The 14,018-nt window shown below is 41.2% G+C and overlaps 2 protein-coding genes across 2 annotated transcripts; both read right to left on the bottom strand.

The window, feature by feature from the left end:
* Positions 1–1,048: 1,048 nt before the first annotated feature.
* On the bottom strand, positions 1,049–4,899 carry LOC114432094 (A-kinase anchor protein 9-like). The gene is made up of 5 exons (XM_028399874.1): positions 4,837–4,899; positions 4,285–4,560; positions 2,564–2,697; positions 2,263–2,438; positions 1,049–1,299 (listed from the first exon to the last, which is right to left on the bottom strand). The coding sequence occupies exons 2-5, from the start codon at positions 4,546–4,548 to the stop codon at positions 1,049–1,051; spliced, it is 825 nt and encodes a 274-aa protein (XP_028255675.1). The 5' UTR covers positions 4,549–4,560; positions 4,837–4,899.
* Positions 4,900–5,076: 177 nt separating this feature from the next.
* On the bottom strand, positions 5,077–13,809 carry LOC114432089 (A-kinase anchor protein 9-like). The gene is made up of 9 exons (XM_028399864.1): positions 11,687–13,809; positions 11,264–11,334; positions 8,281–8,428; positions 8,125–8,195; positions 7,797–7,819; positions 7,401–7,429; positions 6,898–7,114; positions 5,970–6,028; positions 5,077–5,178 (listed from the first exon to the last, which is right to left on the bottom strand). The coding sequence occupies exons 1-9, from the start codon at positions 13,731–13,733 to the stop codon at positions 5,168–5,170; spliced, it is 2,676 nt and encodes an 891-aa protein (XP_028255665.1). The 5' UTR covers positions 13,734–13,809; the 3' UTR covers positions 5,077–5,167.
* Between the last annotated feature and the right edge of the window lie 209 nt (positions 13,810–14,018).

The raw sequence follows: 14,018 nt of genomic DNA, 5'->3' as shown, positions 1-14,018 counted from the left end.
GGTCTAAAAAAATGGTAAGAAGTGCCCCATTATATTTCTAAGAGAGTATGTTAGCATGTTTTTTGCTCCAGTTACTTGAAAAATTAAACAGATTCAACCGTGTGTGTGCTCTGTAGTGTGGATGGATGCTGGAACAGCAATGCTTGGCCTGAGATTTCTTTAAAGCTATTTTTAGATCACCAAGATAAAACCCATTCGGCGTGAATAACACATGAATTTCCTGCCAGCGGGAATATGATGCGTTGTGCAGTCAGTTACAGTAAGTCATTCAATGGCCTAGTTAACTGGCCACGTCTCTGAGGGCTGACACTGGACACAGCGGTGCACCACACTGGGAGGAGTTGTTCTGTGCAACTGGACTATGATAGGCTAGATGGCAGGACAAAAGCTCTGTGTAAATACTGCTCGTATCTACAGGCAACCACTGGGAATGAGGCAGCTCTTTTGTGTGTGAATTCTAGACAGGCCAACTTTGTTGCTGGCCACGTTCTGCCACCTCATCCCCATTATGTCTCCGTGAACAGGCATAGAAACACACAGAGAGGGTGAACGGTGTTGTGGTCATTTAAATGCTTTCACTGGCTTTCTGCTTATTGGTAACTTTTAGGCACAAACAAACACAACCATTCATGGAGGACTCTTGAAACCTCAACAAGCAAAAAAAATGTCACTTTTTTAACTTTTTTTTTGCTAGTGACTCTGGACTTATATTACTAGCTGTCAGAATATTGTTTGTACAAGTATGCTGTACTGTTAACATTAAGTCACTGGGCCACAGAGGTCCTGAAATGTTCATTCTAGTTCCCTTTGATCCCAGTCTGTATGACTATATGCTTGTTCCACAATATTTACAGTGTCCTCAACAAGACGGTGCATCCACCAGTGGAGCTATTCGTTTGGCACAGATTCATTCACAGTTTGACACATTATTATATATATAGATATATAGATCTATATAATGGTGGCTAGTCAAATAAATTTTGTGATTTTATTATGTTTTTTTATATTTTAGTTTTTTATAGTTGTTTATTCCTATTAAATAAACTACTTAATCAAGCCAGTCAATCGCACTATAAAGTCCAGACACTAATGTTAAACAATTTAACCCCTTCATTTTTACCTGGTCAGTGGTATTGCTGATGGCCATCAACATCTTCTCGAGTGCGGTCTTGAGTCGACTGCTGATGTTCCTTACAAATTCCTCGTTCTTGAGCTGAGGCTCAGGCCCAAGCAGCAGCTGCTGGAACACTTCCAGACCCTCGCCATCCTCCATCTCTTTGGACCACATGCTCAGGTCTTCTGCAGAGTAAAGGACAGAGAAACATATACAGTAAGCATGTACAGTAAAGTGTCATGTTTGTGCCAAACATATTATGCACACTATCTGCTAAAACAGTAAATATGAGCCCTGTGTCACTGTGGGTTCTTATGGGTTAAGTAAGTTAATAGGTTAAAGGTTTATTGTACACACTCAAAGAAATGTGTGGTTTATATTCCTGACAGAACAAGTTTGCATCCGTCATCAAGTTCAAATGGGTACACTACACTCACGCGACTGCCTGCAGGGTAGCTGGCAGATTATATAACTCAGTTATTTATTTAATTCACTGATTCATTGGAGAACCATGATAGCAGGAGGAGGCAGTGTGGGTTAAACTGTGTCGACTAATAATAATATAATAAAAAAACAGTTAATTGATAGGCAATAAGAAATTTACAATGGTGCATGAAAGCAACACTGGCTACATCTGTGTATGTATGTATGTGTGTTGTTGTTGCGGAAGTTAATTTTTATTTACAAATGACATAAGATTAGATTGTGCTGACATTGCTGCACATACAAATTGTCCAACAGGTACGTACTGTCTGTGAGCAACCATAATTTGCATGGAAGCATGTGATAAGACAAGCCTCATGCCACATTGTATCCACGAGTGACAAAATTTATTACCGATATCTGCAGTAATCTACAGCATGTGCAATGAAGCAGGAACACAAGGTTATCCACAACAATTGACAGTGTGTTATTTTACTCCATTACAAACTCTAGGCTGAGTAACTAAAGAGAGAAGAATTATATTGTTGTTGGTCATGCACCATGATTATGTAGTCATGGTGCCGTATTGCTATGCTTAATTAAACCATAGTAACAATGAAATTTAGGTCTTCAAACTGATTGGAGGTCTTTTCTTCTGATGCTTCATTGCTCTAGAAGTTGTAGTTGATAGGTTTTTAAACTTTTCAAGCCTTGATGTTATTTACCTGCAGCAAACTGCCAGGTTGCACCCTGTGTGGTGGAGTGGGGCAGCTGCACTCCACTGGAAGCATCACTCCAACTCTGTATGTGTAGGCCCATAGTTTCCTCTGCTGCTGCTGTGGTCTTCAGGATTTCAAGCAGAACCTGAGAGAGATTCTTGTTGGCTTTACGCAACAGGTGCCTGAAAAAAACAGATTATATGTAAATAATGCCTGCAAAAATATCTTTTCTAGATCTTTTTATATTTTCAAACTTATTCACAGAACTAACACATTGAGGGTCTCTGTAATATGACTTCTGTTGTACCTTTCAGCATCCTTATCAGAAGACTCTCCATCATCTTGTGCTGTCAAGGGTCGCCCCACCGCCTGTGTTGTTGTTTCAAACCTGCCTGGCTCTTCCTCAACTTTTCCTTCCACATCTTCTGTCTTCTTTAAGGCCTGGACAGGCAGCAGGGAGAACACAGACAGCAGCCCCGTCATTGCAAAGTTTGAGGCTAAATAATCAGACAACTCTCGACAGCAGTGGCCAGAGCGGCTGTATGTGCCACCATTTAGTAAAAGTGAATTCAAATAAGGCGCAGCCAGGCGCACACAAACACACTGCCCTTTTAACGAGCACACACACAAACACAAAGACGCACTTTAACTCCCTTGGAGCTGAGAGAAACACTACTATCTTTGTGCTGCTATGGCAACAGGTGCACCTGAGGCACAGGGACTGGCAGGGCTAATAGCACCATCTCCTGGAGGAAGGGGAGAAATGCAGCTTACCATATCCTTTTATTAAGGTTTAAAGAATTATTTCAGTTGCACATTCTGTATGAAACTAGCATGTAAATGCTGAAACAAATAAAAACACTCATGTACTTTGTGATTTTGTGGTTTGCTGAAGTGATATTAAATATTTAAACCATTTTATCCAGCAAAATATTAATGGATTAAAATGCCAAACTGCCAAATTTTATTATGTGGCCTGGGGAACATTTGGGTTTAAACTGCCAAAATAAAAGGCGCTATCTTAACAAAACGTCTTTCTGACGTTCAGTGTCAGCTTTGAGGTTTGTTTTGTATGGCTCCACTCTAAACACTGAACTGTTGAAACTATGTACAGTGTATAAAGAGTGTTGTCATGAAAGCGCAGCAGCATTTTTCTCATCACTGAAGCTAATCTTAACCAATTACTGAGACTTAGGAACCGCTCTTTACCACTGTGTGTGTGTGTGTGTGTGTTGGAGCAACTCATCTCATAAGGAACAATGAACCTGACAGCCACTGCTATCACACAGTTAAAGCCTAATCATGCAATAAATGGTTAGTGAAAACCAAGCAAGCCCCTAGATTAGCTCTTGAAAAGAGGATAACTGCTTTGAAAAAAATAATCAACATGACAAAACTAGGGCACAAAAAGTATATGGATGATAAAACTATGCAAAATCTAGATATGTAAATATTATGTGATAGCAGCAGATAAACAAATATGCTTCCTGTGAAATTTATAAACTTTGACATCGAGGAAATACTTTTTCTTCTGAAACTGTGAACTGTTTTTACCATTTAAATGTTTAGGTCAAATGTTTAATAGAGTGTTTGGGGTTTTTGTATGTTTGCATTTTGTTTCAGATGTAGTTTGGGGATTAAAGGTGCAGATAAAACAGATGCTGCAATGACAATGGCTCTCCTTGTCTGACCTTTAAATAATGATATTAGGTTAAAACTGCTATATGCACATCAAAAAAAGAGGGACACATACAATGAAATTAACAGAAATATATTCCAGAAAGATACAATACTAACATTCACAGTGTCAAAAACACTTATTTAGCACCTTAAATATGGTGCTAAATAAGTTTAAACTGACTAGATTATTAATCTTAAAGCCAATAAAAATGACACTGTGTTGATGCAACACCTGCATTGCGACACAGTGCAACTGAAAATTAATGACACAGCAGTAATGAAGTCTGTCAGATGGAAGAAATGAATTTGTGTTGTGCCATAGGAAGTGGAGAATAAACCCACACTGACCTGCTCCAATTCTGATTTCTGCAGCTCTTCCTTTAACTTTCTGATCTCAGCAGTCCTCTCTTCCAGCTCCCTTTTCAGCCTCTCTTTCTCCACCACCTCCAGCCAGACGCCTGTGGTGGGGGAAGCTACAGGAGTCTGCTCCTCTTTCTCCTCCGTCTCTTCCAACTCCTCTTCATCCGACTGGGTCTGCATGGAGGTGCTTGTCTGACAGGCACGTTTGTTGATTCGAGCCAGCTCAGTCTGCTGTGCAAACTCCACAGACATCTGAACTATGGCCTGTCAGAAGACATGAATGTCTTTTTTAGGATTCTTTTTGATGTGAAATACAATGGGGTTCCAAAAGTGCTGATAGAATGTGTGACTAGATCTAGGAATGAACAGTGCCTACAGCTGCAACTATGATTACTGATTCTTCTGCCGTTAATGTAAGAATGTTTCATGCTTTGTTTTGTCATCATCCCAAAAAACTACTGCATCTTTTTACATCAGTCCAACTAAACTGTTGTTGTCACGACACATTTGTATGAAACCTGAAACTATATCACCACGTACCTTGGCAACTTCCTCCTCACTCTCTCCCAGTTTGCTTCTCCTCTACAAGGACTGGTCCAGCTGCCCTGAGGCTCACAGCGAAGCTTCCAGCACTGTCATGCCGTTAAGATCCTGCGCGTTCTCTCTGCCGTCTTCCTGGCGCTCCTCTCTTCTCTTCTCTTGCTCCTTTTCTTCTCTCAGTCTCCTCAGCTCGAGGCTGTGCTGCTCTTTGAGAGCGGTTACCTCTTGGATACTTGTGATAGAGAGCTTTCCTCAGTGCCTGCAGCTGTGCTGTCAGACCAGGAGACCTGTGAGACGAATGCAACTCTGCGCCTCCCCTGACAGTTCACCCTCACTTAGGTCCTGAGAAAAGTGAAAATATAAGATTAGCTAAAATTAGCAGCTGTAGTGTTGTAAATTCAGGCAGAAACACGTTCAACAAAAGTTTCTCAACACTGTTTCTGAAATAAACAGCTCATTTGGTGTAGCCAAAACCCTCCTGCCCCTTGACTACTGATAAATACACCATTTTTTCTCTTTGCCTCGCAGGGATGATAAAAAGAGAAAAAAGGATAAAGAAGTGTCTTCCATTATATTACAGCAACATTCTCCACTAGCACACTACGCCTCTGTGTGATGAATCCCCGTCCTGTCGTTTCAGCCTCAGCTTCTTTACAAGCTAAAACAAAACAACACATTTACAAATCCAGACAATTTTCCTCTCTGATCTCTGCCTGATGATGTGAGAGCCTTAAACCCTGAGCTGTGGAGTTTTGAGGTTGGAATGGTGTCGGAGTGACAAACTAAGGAAGGATAGAAGTTGGAAAGATGAGTGTGAGAGGTGGCTTAAATGGAGCACGGTCCATTCACGCAAGACAAGACTACGTTCGCTTGGTTAAAACGATGTTATGTAACGTCCAGTCCTTTTAATTCTAAGATACTATATAGGTCCACTCATGATGCTGCTTCTGGAGCCGGACTAAGGGATTTGGGGCACGTTTTAGCCTAAAGGCTGAAACTGCACGCCCTCCCCTCCATCCACGCCTCCATACTGTCACAGCATCTTAATGCATGCGCACGATTCAGTTCGTACTAAGATGTGATGCATGCGACATGAGAGATTTAGAAAGAGGCAAAAAATGAAGCAGCCAAACCTTTAGCCCTCCGTGTGCTCCTCCACCTCTCAGAACTTGACTCTGCAACGCTGGATAGGCTGAAAGACAAAATGCAATGTCTGTAATAATTGTCTCAAACAAATAAAAGTTGACAATTCATCCAGGATTATCATCTATAAGATTATCACATCTTGGAAGCTAATATTTCCATTAAATTAAATACAAAATTGTATTTTTTTCTATTAAAATGTTAATATAAAGTGGAAGAAGCCCTAAACCCATTTAAGGAGGTGTGTCTTATTTGTCTGTGGTAGAAGTCACCAGTCTGCTGGTAATATAGTGAGATTTAAAAGTAATAAAATATCGATAAATAGCAAATAGTTTTGACGATCAATAAAGTGTGGATGGCCAAATATAAACTGTATCTGCCAGCAAATAAAGTAATAATATAATATGTATATGAATAATTTATCTAGATAGTAAAACTTTTTACAGTTACCACATTAAACAGTGGAGGGCAGCAGAATCTCAGATTTAGTTTAGCTTAGTGGATACTTCAGTGTGACACAGATGACAATAATCATAATTAACCATAACTAACATTTCTGGGGCACTACAGAGCTTTTTTATAGAGCTCTGTAGTGCCCAGTGAAGCCACCTGGAAACACTGAAAAAGCACTTATACGGGTTAGTGGGCTAACAAAAGGCATAAACAACACTTCCCTGTGAATATTTCATTAGTCATGGCTTTGTTGTCAACTAAACTGGGTCAGGTAGCCTCTACATGATGCCCAGGATGTAAGGCCAGCTTGAATCAGTAGTTATCTTTAGTATACTCAATTATATAGATTGGCCTGCTCAGACCTTTTTTTCACAACATGCAAACATGTATCAATCAAGCACTTAAAATGAAGGTGATATATGTTTTGTGTTTTCTTAAACTTGTTATGTTTTCATGCTGTGTCACCTGTAGTGAGTCTCGTTGCCTGTGACCTCCTGCAGCCGTTGCTGCAGCACAAAGAGCTCAGTGGCATACCGCTCCTCCGTCTCTGTAGCCTGCTGCTGGTAGTGTGCTCTGAGATGTTCCATCTCCTGCCTGTGACTCTCCTCCAGCTGGTGCTGCTTCTCCTGAGCCTCAGCCCTCAGCCTCTGCAAGTTCACTGAAGCAGGCCGCTCCTCCGGATCTAAGCAACACAAAGGTAAAATTTGTGATTCAATATGCTGAACAGGATGTACACGAGACTAAAATCAATGGATGAGACTTTCATATTTCTTTTGGGAAAAATATTGCTACAGTGGCAGAAGTACACATCTTTTTTTAGTAGGAAATGAGTCAATGGAAAGCAGGGAAAAGGCTATTATATACAACACAGCATCTCAAATATAATATAAGGTACGTTATTACACACGTTTTAACCTTTGACCTGGGTGCTTTTCATTTGAATGAGCAGAGAAGAACTGCATTTTTACCTTTGCTTGTTGAGGGACTTAAGGGCAACCTGCACACGCAGGTCAGAGATCTCCTGCTCGCTGGTGCTCTTCAGTTCACCGTACGCTGTCTGCAGTTCATTATCTGGAGATAAACAGATTTCTTATCGACTCTGTTGTGCTCTCTGTTTCTTTAAACAAACTGCTCCATACTATCCATGGGATGTCTATCTCTCCTATCTTTAGCCATCAATGTACCATAACCCTCACTTGTACATACAAACATACTCAAAACAAGGTTAACAATAGCATGTATTGTGCAACTGGAAGACAGATAATGTCTATAGATTTGTAAATCTTTACCTTGTTCCCATCAGCTCTCAGCACAGCCTGCAGCTGAGAGAGTCGATGATGTTCTTCTTCAATCCTCTCCCTCACCTGCTGAAGATCTCTGTACAGCTCTACAGGTAGACAAAGACCAATAGGTAAATATGTTGTTCACTGTAAACTCTTGTTTTATTATCTGTGCAAATTTAATACTATTTTCTGATTCCTAAAAAATACCTCTGGCCTCCTGGACGATGGAAGTGGATTCACTAGTTACTGGTCTTTCCTCTGAAACGAGCGGCCGACACCTTTCCTCCACAATCTCCAAAAACTCTTCACCAAACATCTTTTGAAAAGACTGAAAAAATAACTAATTAATACATGGAAATATTAATATGTTTATTTAATGAAACTGCAGCAGTTTTCCAGCAATCATTACCAGAATAATCTCACTGCATTCTTCAGACACAGCTTGTATCAAACTCTGGTATTTGAAGACTTTTTGTTCATCTAAAGGAAAAACAAGCACCCATTAAATACATGTAACTGAATAACATGCAAGTGTTTTTCCCTATATGCACATCAAACGTCTTACCCTGGTCACTGTGGTCTTTGAGGCTCTGCAGTTTGAGCTCCAGTGAGTGTGTGCGAACATGCGTCTCCTCCTGCAGCAGCTCCATCTGGGCAGCATGAAGCTGAGAGAGACTGATGCGCTGGGCCTCCATCTGCAGTCTGCACTCACCCTGAACACAGGAAGAAGAAGATATTATCCCATCAACACAGCATCATCCACAGGGAAACGTGTCTGTCCATACATATGAAGTCATTTTCTGTTGGAGTGGTTGTCTAAAAATAGTCAACAACACCACATAAGAAGACTACAACAACAACTACTACACTGAGGTGTAAAAAGTATCACATACCATTTACATAATTGGACACAAATTAAATTATGCAACGTGGTGGATCCATTTGCTAATTAGAGGAGGTAAATGATTAAATAACATAATTCCACCAATCCTATTTCTACGATGGCGCATCTGTGTTCAGGATGAGAGGTCTGCCATTATCACTTCTGTATCAGTGAACAAAAGGCACATGGTTAGGCTTATTTCTCTAATGATGCATTATGCATTAGCACAAATTTGTTAGGGTTACACAATGATGAAACTGTGATTCTGTTACCTTTGATGTCGGATGGTTTTAAGTGCTCTCTACATTTTAATTAGGCTGTATTTAAATGGTTTTGTTATGATACCATCACTCCGTCCAACAGAGCAGAGCAGGGACTCCTTTCAAACCTGGAACTACTCAGATGTTGCTGCATAAAACATGCAGATGAGACGGGGTCAGTGCCTAATAAACAGGCGGCAGCTGTGTATGATGTGCTGCTGCTGATGCTGCTACGTACAGCAACAACATCATTTTAAATGATACAAGGTTTTATGAGGAAAGATCAGCAAAAGCTCTACAGCTATGAAGCCATAATAAAAAAAACTCTTTGTTAGAGTTTAAAATACAATCAGCCTCTTTGTCTCAAAAATGCTTACTCCTTCTTCTACCTAATAACAATACAAAAGAAACCAGGCCCCCATATTAAGCACAGAAACACCAGTTGCCTCTTCCATAACAGTACCTCTGAAAAGTTCTAGATGGCAGAGCATGGTGTTTTATTATCAGACAATGGCGTGGGCAAATTAGAATGAAAAGGGTTAAGCCAGTGAGTGGCTATGGATCACATCTACACTGTCATAATGTACATCTCAGTGGAGTTCTGTACAATGCCATAAATCACCTAAAATGAGCATAATGAAATAAATAATTAAAGCAAAAGCAGTATTTTCTTTCCAATATTGGCTAAATAAGGGGTTTCAGATGTTTGTTTAGATGCTATTGCCATATTTTGGAAATGTATAGAGTTTAGTTGCTGCTAGAAATTGTGTCTCACTTCAGCAGCTGCCTCAGTGTGCTGTCAAGGATCATCTGCAGCTGCACCCTGACATCAAGGACTATTTTGCTTTGGAAAGCAGAGTTGTTTTACTTCTAACCTCAAATCATACACTCTTCATTTCTCTCTGATATCTGTTCTGATATCTCATTGTTTTAGCCTTCTGATAGCACTACTACTGGTGCTATAACGTATATGTTAGTATTCCACTAGGTCCGTAAATTTGCAGCTGTATGAGCTGTATCTATTGCCCTTTAGCCCACACTGTAAGATGTATCAAAGCAACGGACAGACAAAAGGGCAGGATGTGAGCTTAAGTGACATTTACATGCTCAGTTTCTCCCTCTTCTTCTTCTTCTTCGGCTCTTTGACACATAACATCCTCTGTGTGGCCGCCCGTCGCACGTCTGCTACCTAAATAAGCAAGCAGAAAGAAAAATATTGTAATTATTTTTCTGTAATTAGTATTACCCCAGCACAAATGCAGACAAATAAGACAGTGATTGACAGAAGGATAAGATGCATCATTATTGATCACTTCCTGAGAGGGAGCAGAGAGGATCTGTAGTCACTACATTTTATCTTCAGGTGTTTCAGGAGGGACTCTACTCATGTATAGCTTTTTCTTGTTCTTATCATATGAATGATTATTCACAGAATTTCATTCAGAAGGACTCTCTTTGTTGAAATGTACAAAGCTCAAATAGAAATCTAGCAGCACAGGATTTACAGCACTGCAAATAAGAATCTGTAGCACGTGCCGTTTTCCAACCCAGGAGGTGACAAAAACAATACGCAACACAGATGTGAAAATGGAAGACATACACAGTACACAATCTTTTTTTTTTGCCTTGTGTATTTGTGACACAGCTCAAAGTGACACAGACAAAAAAGTGACTGGGTTAAAATGACTTCTCACCTCAAACCCTTCACTACCTGCAGGATGGAAAGAAACTAGAATGTACACGTTTCTACACAGCGGCAATGATTCAAAGCTATGAGACGACTGATTGATTGCCGTTTAATTTTATCTATTTTAAATCATTTTAAAACCAACATTACATTCAATGTGAGGATGAGCAGCATCAAATGCAGATTATAAATACTGTATAGTGCCCCCTTTTACAAGTAGAAATGAGCAGAATTTCAATGGACTGTCTATATATGCCAGTGCAACAGGCATCTGTATTGTGTGTTTATTTTCCTATTACCCGTTTCTTTCCACAATAGCTGCACAAAAGACTCAGCATTAACTTAAAAATGAATCAACAGTCTGACTGCTGCTCAACGCTACCTCTCAGAGCAAGCCTGCAGACACTCAGGCGATTTGCAATCATGACCGTTAGTCATTAGAGAGAAAACATGTCAGTGCTGAAATGCATCAGTCATATTCTCTCTACATATGTTTACTGCTTCTGGCTATGAATGCAGTCCACACATTTTTGATTAAGCTAATAACAATCACAAGTATCCCAGCATTAATTGTGAATGTGATGCATGCAATTTCTACAACGTTTTAAGCTGGCATGCACAGTTTTTGACAAGCCTTTTATCGTTACATCAAACATGTTATTTAATCAAAAACAATGCAGCGTGATGTGTGCTGCAGCAGATACATGTGAGTACCTACCCCTTTGCTGATGTAGTCTCTGCCTCCGTCTCCCTGGTACCCGTCTGTGGAGTCCTCCTTACCGGCCCTCTCTTGTGAACATGACACAAACTGGCTCTCCATCTGAGACTGCATCTCCTCCTCTGCAGCACTTTTTGCTCTCTCTTCCTCTACCACTGCCTCTTCTTCCTCCTCCCTTTCTTGCTGTCTGAAAGAGCAGAGGCTAGTTTGCGCTCCTGCTTCGACCTCTGCCGTCTCTTGCGCCTGCTTGACCCTGAGGCTGTGGACTTGTGCAGGGAGGATCGTCCTTCAACAGGTCCCTCCCCCGAGGACTGCACCGCTGCTGGAGATGGAGTCTGTGAAAGCCTCTGAAGCTCCACAGTCTGCCGGATGCTGTCTCTCTCAGCTTCAGCTGCCTGTAAGAGGGACTGAAGAGCCTTTATCTCCTCTTGTAGAGATTGAATCTGAAGGTGAGAATCCTCCAAGAGCACACTGTCTCAACAGCTTGCTCTTCTTCCCGGAGCTTAGCTTTTCTCTGGGCATCCTGCCCTCTCATCTGTTCTCTTATAATCTCTTGCTTCTTTTCCAGTTCCTTCCCTAGGCTTTCACTTTGGGCAATGACCTTTGCATTTTCCTGTCTAAGTTTCATCAGCTCTTCTTCCAGCTGTCCCACTTTGCTTTCTGTAGACATCAGTTGTTCTGTAACTTCAGAAAGCCTTCCAGCCAGGCTTTCCTTCTCATTTAAAGTAACATTAAGCTTTTCCATTAGCTCATTCGAGTCTTTTTCTACTACAGCTTTACTGTTTGTATTCAAGTCTTCAGTTTTGATATCTCTCCTGCTATCCTCCAGCTCTCGAATCTGTAACTGAAGACCGGAAATTTTTGCCTCAAACTCAAGGGTCTCCTTCAGGGTCCTGTCTTCTAACTGTGTTTTTGCCTCAATGAGGCATGTGTATTCCTCCTTGAGCTCCTGATAGTTCACCTCAAAATTCTTTTCAGCAAAAGAAAAGGTTGTCCTCTGTTTCTCAACTTCCTCTCTGAGCTGGACTACTTGTTGTTGCATCTGACTGTTCTCTGCTGTGAGTGTCTCAATTTTCATAACATGTGAGTCCAACTCTTCTTTCAAAGTGTTATTAGACTCAACCAGTGTCTCCTTCGCCAGTTCGTGTTCCCTCAGTTTGTTGTCCTTCTCTTTTGTTTGGTTTTCAAGTATCTCTGTCTTTTTCAGTAGTGTCTGAATTTCTCTCTCCATTCTAGCCCGTTCTTCTCCTCCCTTTCTGAGTTCCTCAAGCTCTACTTGAAGCTCTTGCAGCTGCTGGACAAGTTCATCTGCCTTAGAGCTGTGCAAAGCCAGCTTCAAATCCTCTTTGAGTCCGAAGATTTGGTGCAAAAGTTCATCTCGCTCAGCAGAAAAACTTGTCTTCTCTCTTTGTAACAAACGCAGTTCTTCTTCATAACCACTGCGCAGCTCATCCAACACCTTCTCGTGTTTGATAGCAGCTTCATTGAGAAGGTTCTCTGTGTTCAAGAAGTTCTCTCTTTGTAAATCTTCCTTAAGTTGGGTGAGCTCCTCCTCGTGGCTAAACAGAAGCTGAGTCCTCAGACGTTCTAGCTCTGCTTCCTGTGATTCCGCCATACGGTCCAGCACAGCATCTTTCTCTCTCTCCAACATCTCCAATTTGATCTTATAATTGGTTGTTTCAGATTCGTGTTTTGTTTCTGCCTCTTGTGCAGCTTCCTGAGCAGCAGACAGCTCGCTCCTCAGATTGTCAATGGTCTCCTGGAGCTGCTGCAGTTCACCTTGTTTCCTTTCCTGAGTGATAAGACTCTGGGAGACCTGCTCCACTTTTTCTTTAGCAATATTAAGTTCCTGAAGAAGATTTTCAACCTTGGCCTGAAGGGTGGTCTTCTCTTGGACAACCCGATGAAGCTCATATCTTGCTCTATCCTGCATTGCTTGAGATTGCGCTAACATCTCTTGAAGCTCCCCGACCTTAGCATTAAGAGTTTCCACTTCAGCAGAGCTGCTGGTGGAACTTTGGGACAGTTGTTGCACTTTAAGAAGCTCCATCTCAGCTTGATGTTGCTCAGTCAGTTGCTGCATTCTTTCTGAATGCTGCAAATTAAGCTCCTGCTTCATCTGGACGATTTGCTGGCCATACATCTCATCCAGCTCTGCCCTGAGAAGTTCAAGCTTCCTCACAGTCTCTACCTCCATCTTTTGGATGGTGTCACTCTCAGACAGGCTGCCCCGATGACAACGCTTCTGCAGTTCTTCCACTGTGCCCATGAGTTGCATGATTTCATTAGATGACATTCGCTCCTTCTGTCTGGAGGTTGCAAGTTCACTCTTACAGCTTTCTAATTCCTTTTGCTCATTCTCTAACTGTAATTTACAACTCTCTATTTCACTTTTACAACTTTCTAAGGCAGTCTTAGTGTTCTCAAGCTCATCCAGGCATCTTTCAAACTCAGATTCCTTTCCAGCCATTCGCTGTTGGAGTTCTCGCTGTCGTTTTGCAGAGGTCTCCAGTTCATCCTCGAGCTGGGTAAGTGAACAGTCACGTTCTGAAATTTACTCTCTCTTGCTTGCTATAATGAGGTCTTTGTCATTTGACTGGTGCATATATTCTCATCTGTAATCCTTCCCACATGAGAAAGTTCATCTCTGAGCAGGGTCAATGACCGCTCATGTTCTGTGATTATTGCTGTTTGCTCAGAAATTAACTGATTTTTCTCTTTCAGTGTATGTGCAAAAGACTCCTCTGTAGTTCTT

This window comes from Parambassis ranga, chromosome 2, assembly GCF_900634625.1.
Source record: "Parambassis ranga chromosome 2, fParRan2.1, whole genome shotgun sequence".
Classification (NCBI taxonomy): Eukaryota; Metazoa; Chordata; class Actinopteri; family Ambassidae; genus Parambassis; species Parambassis ranga.
This window is presented reverse-complemented; position numbering and strand designations above follow the sequence as displayed.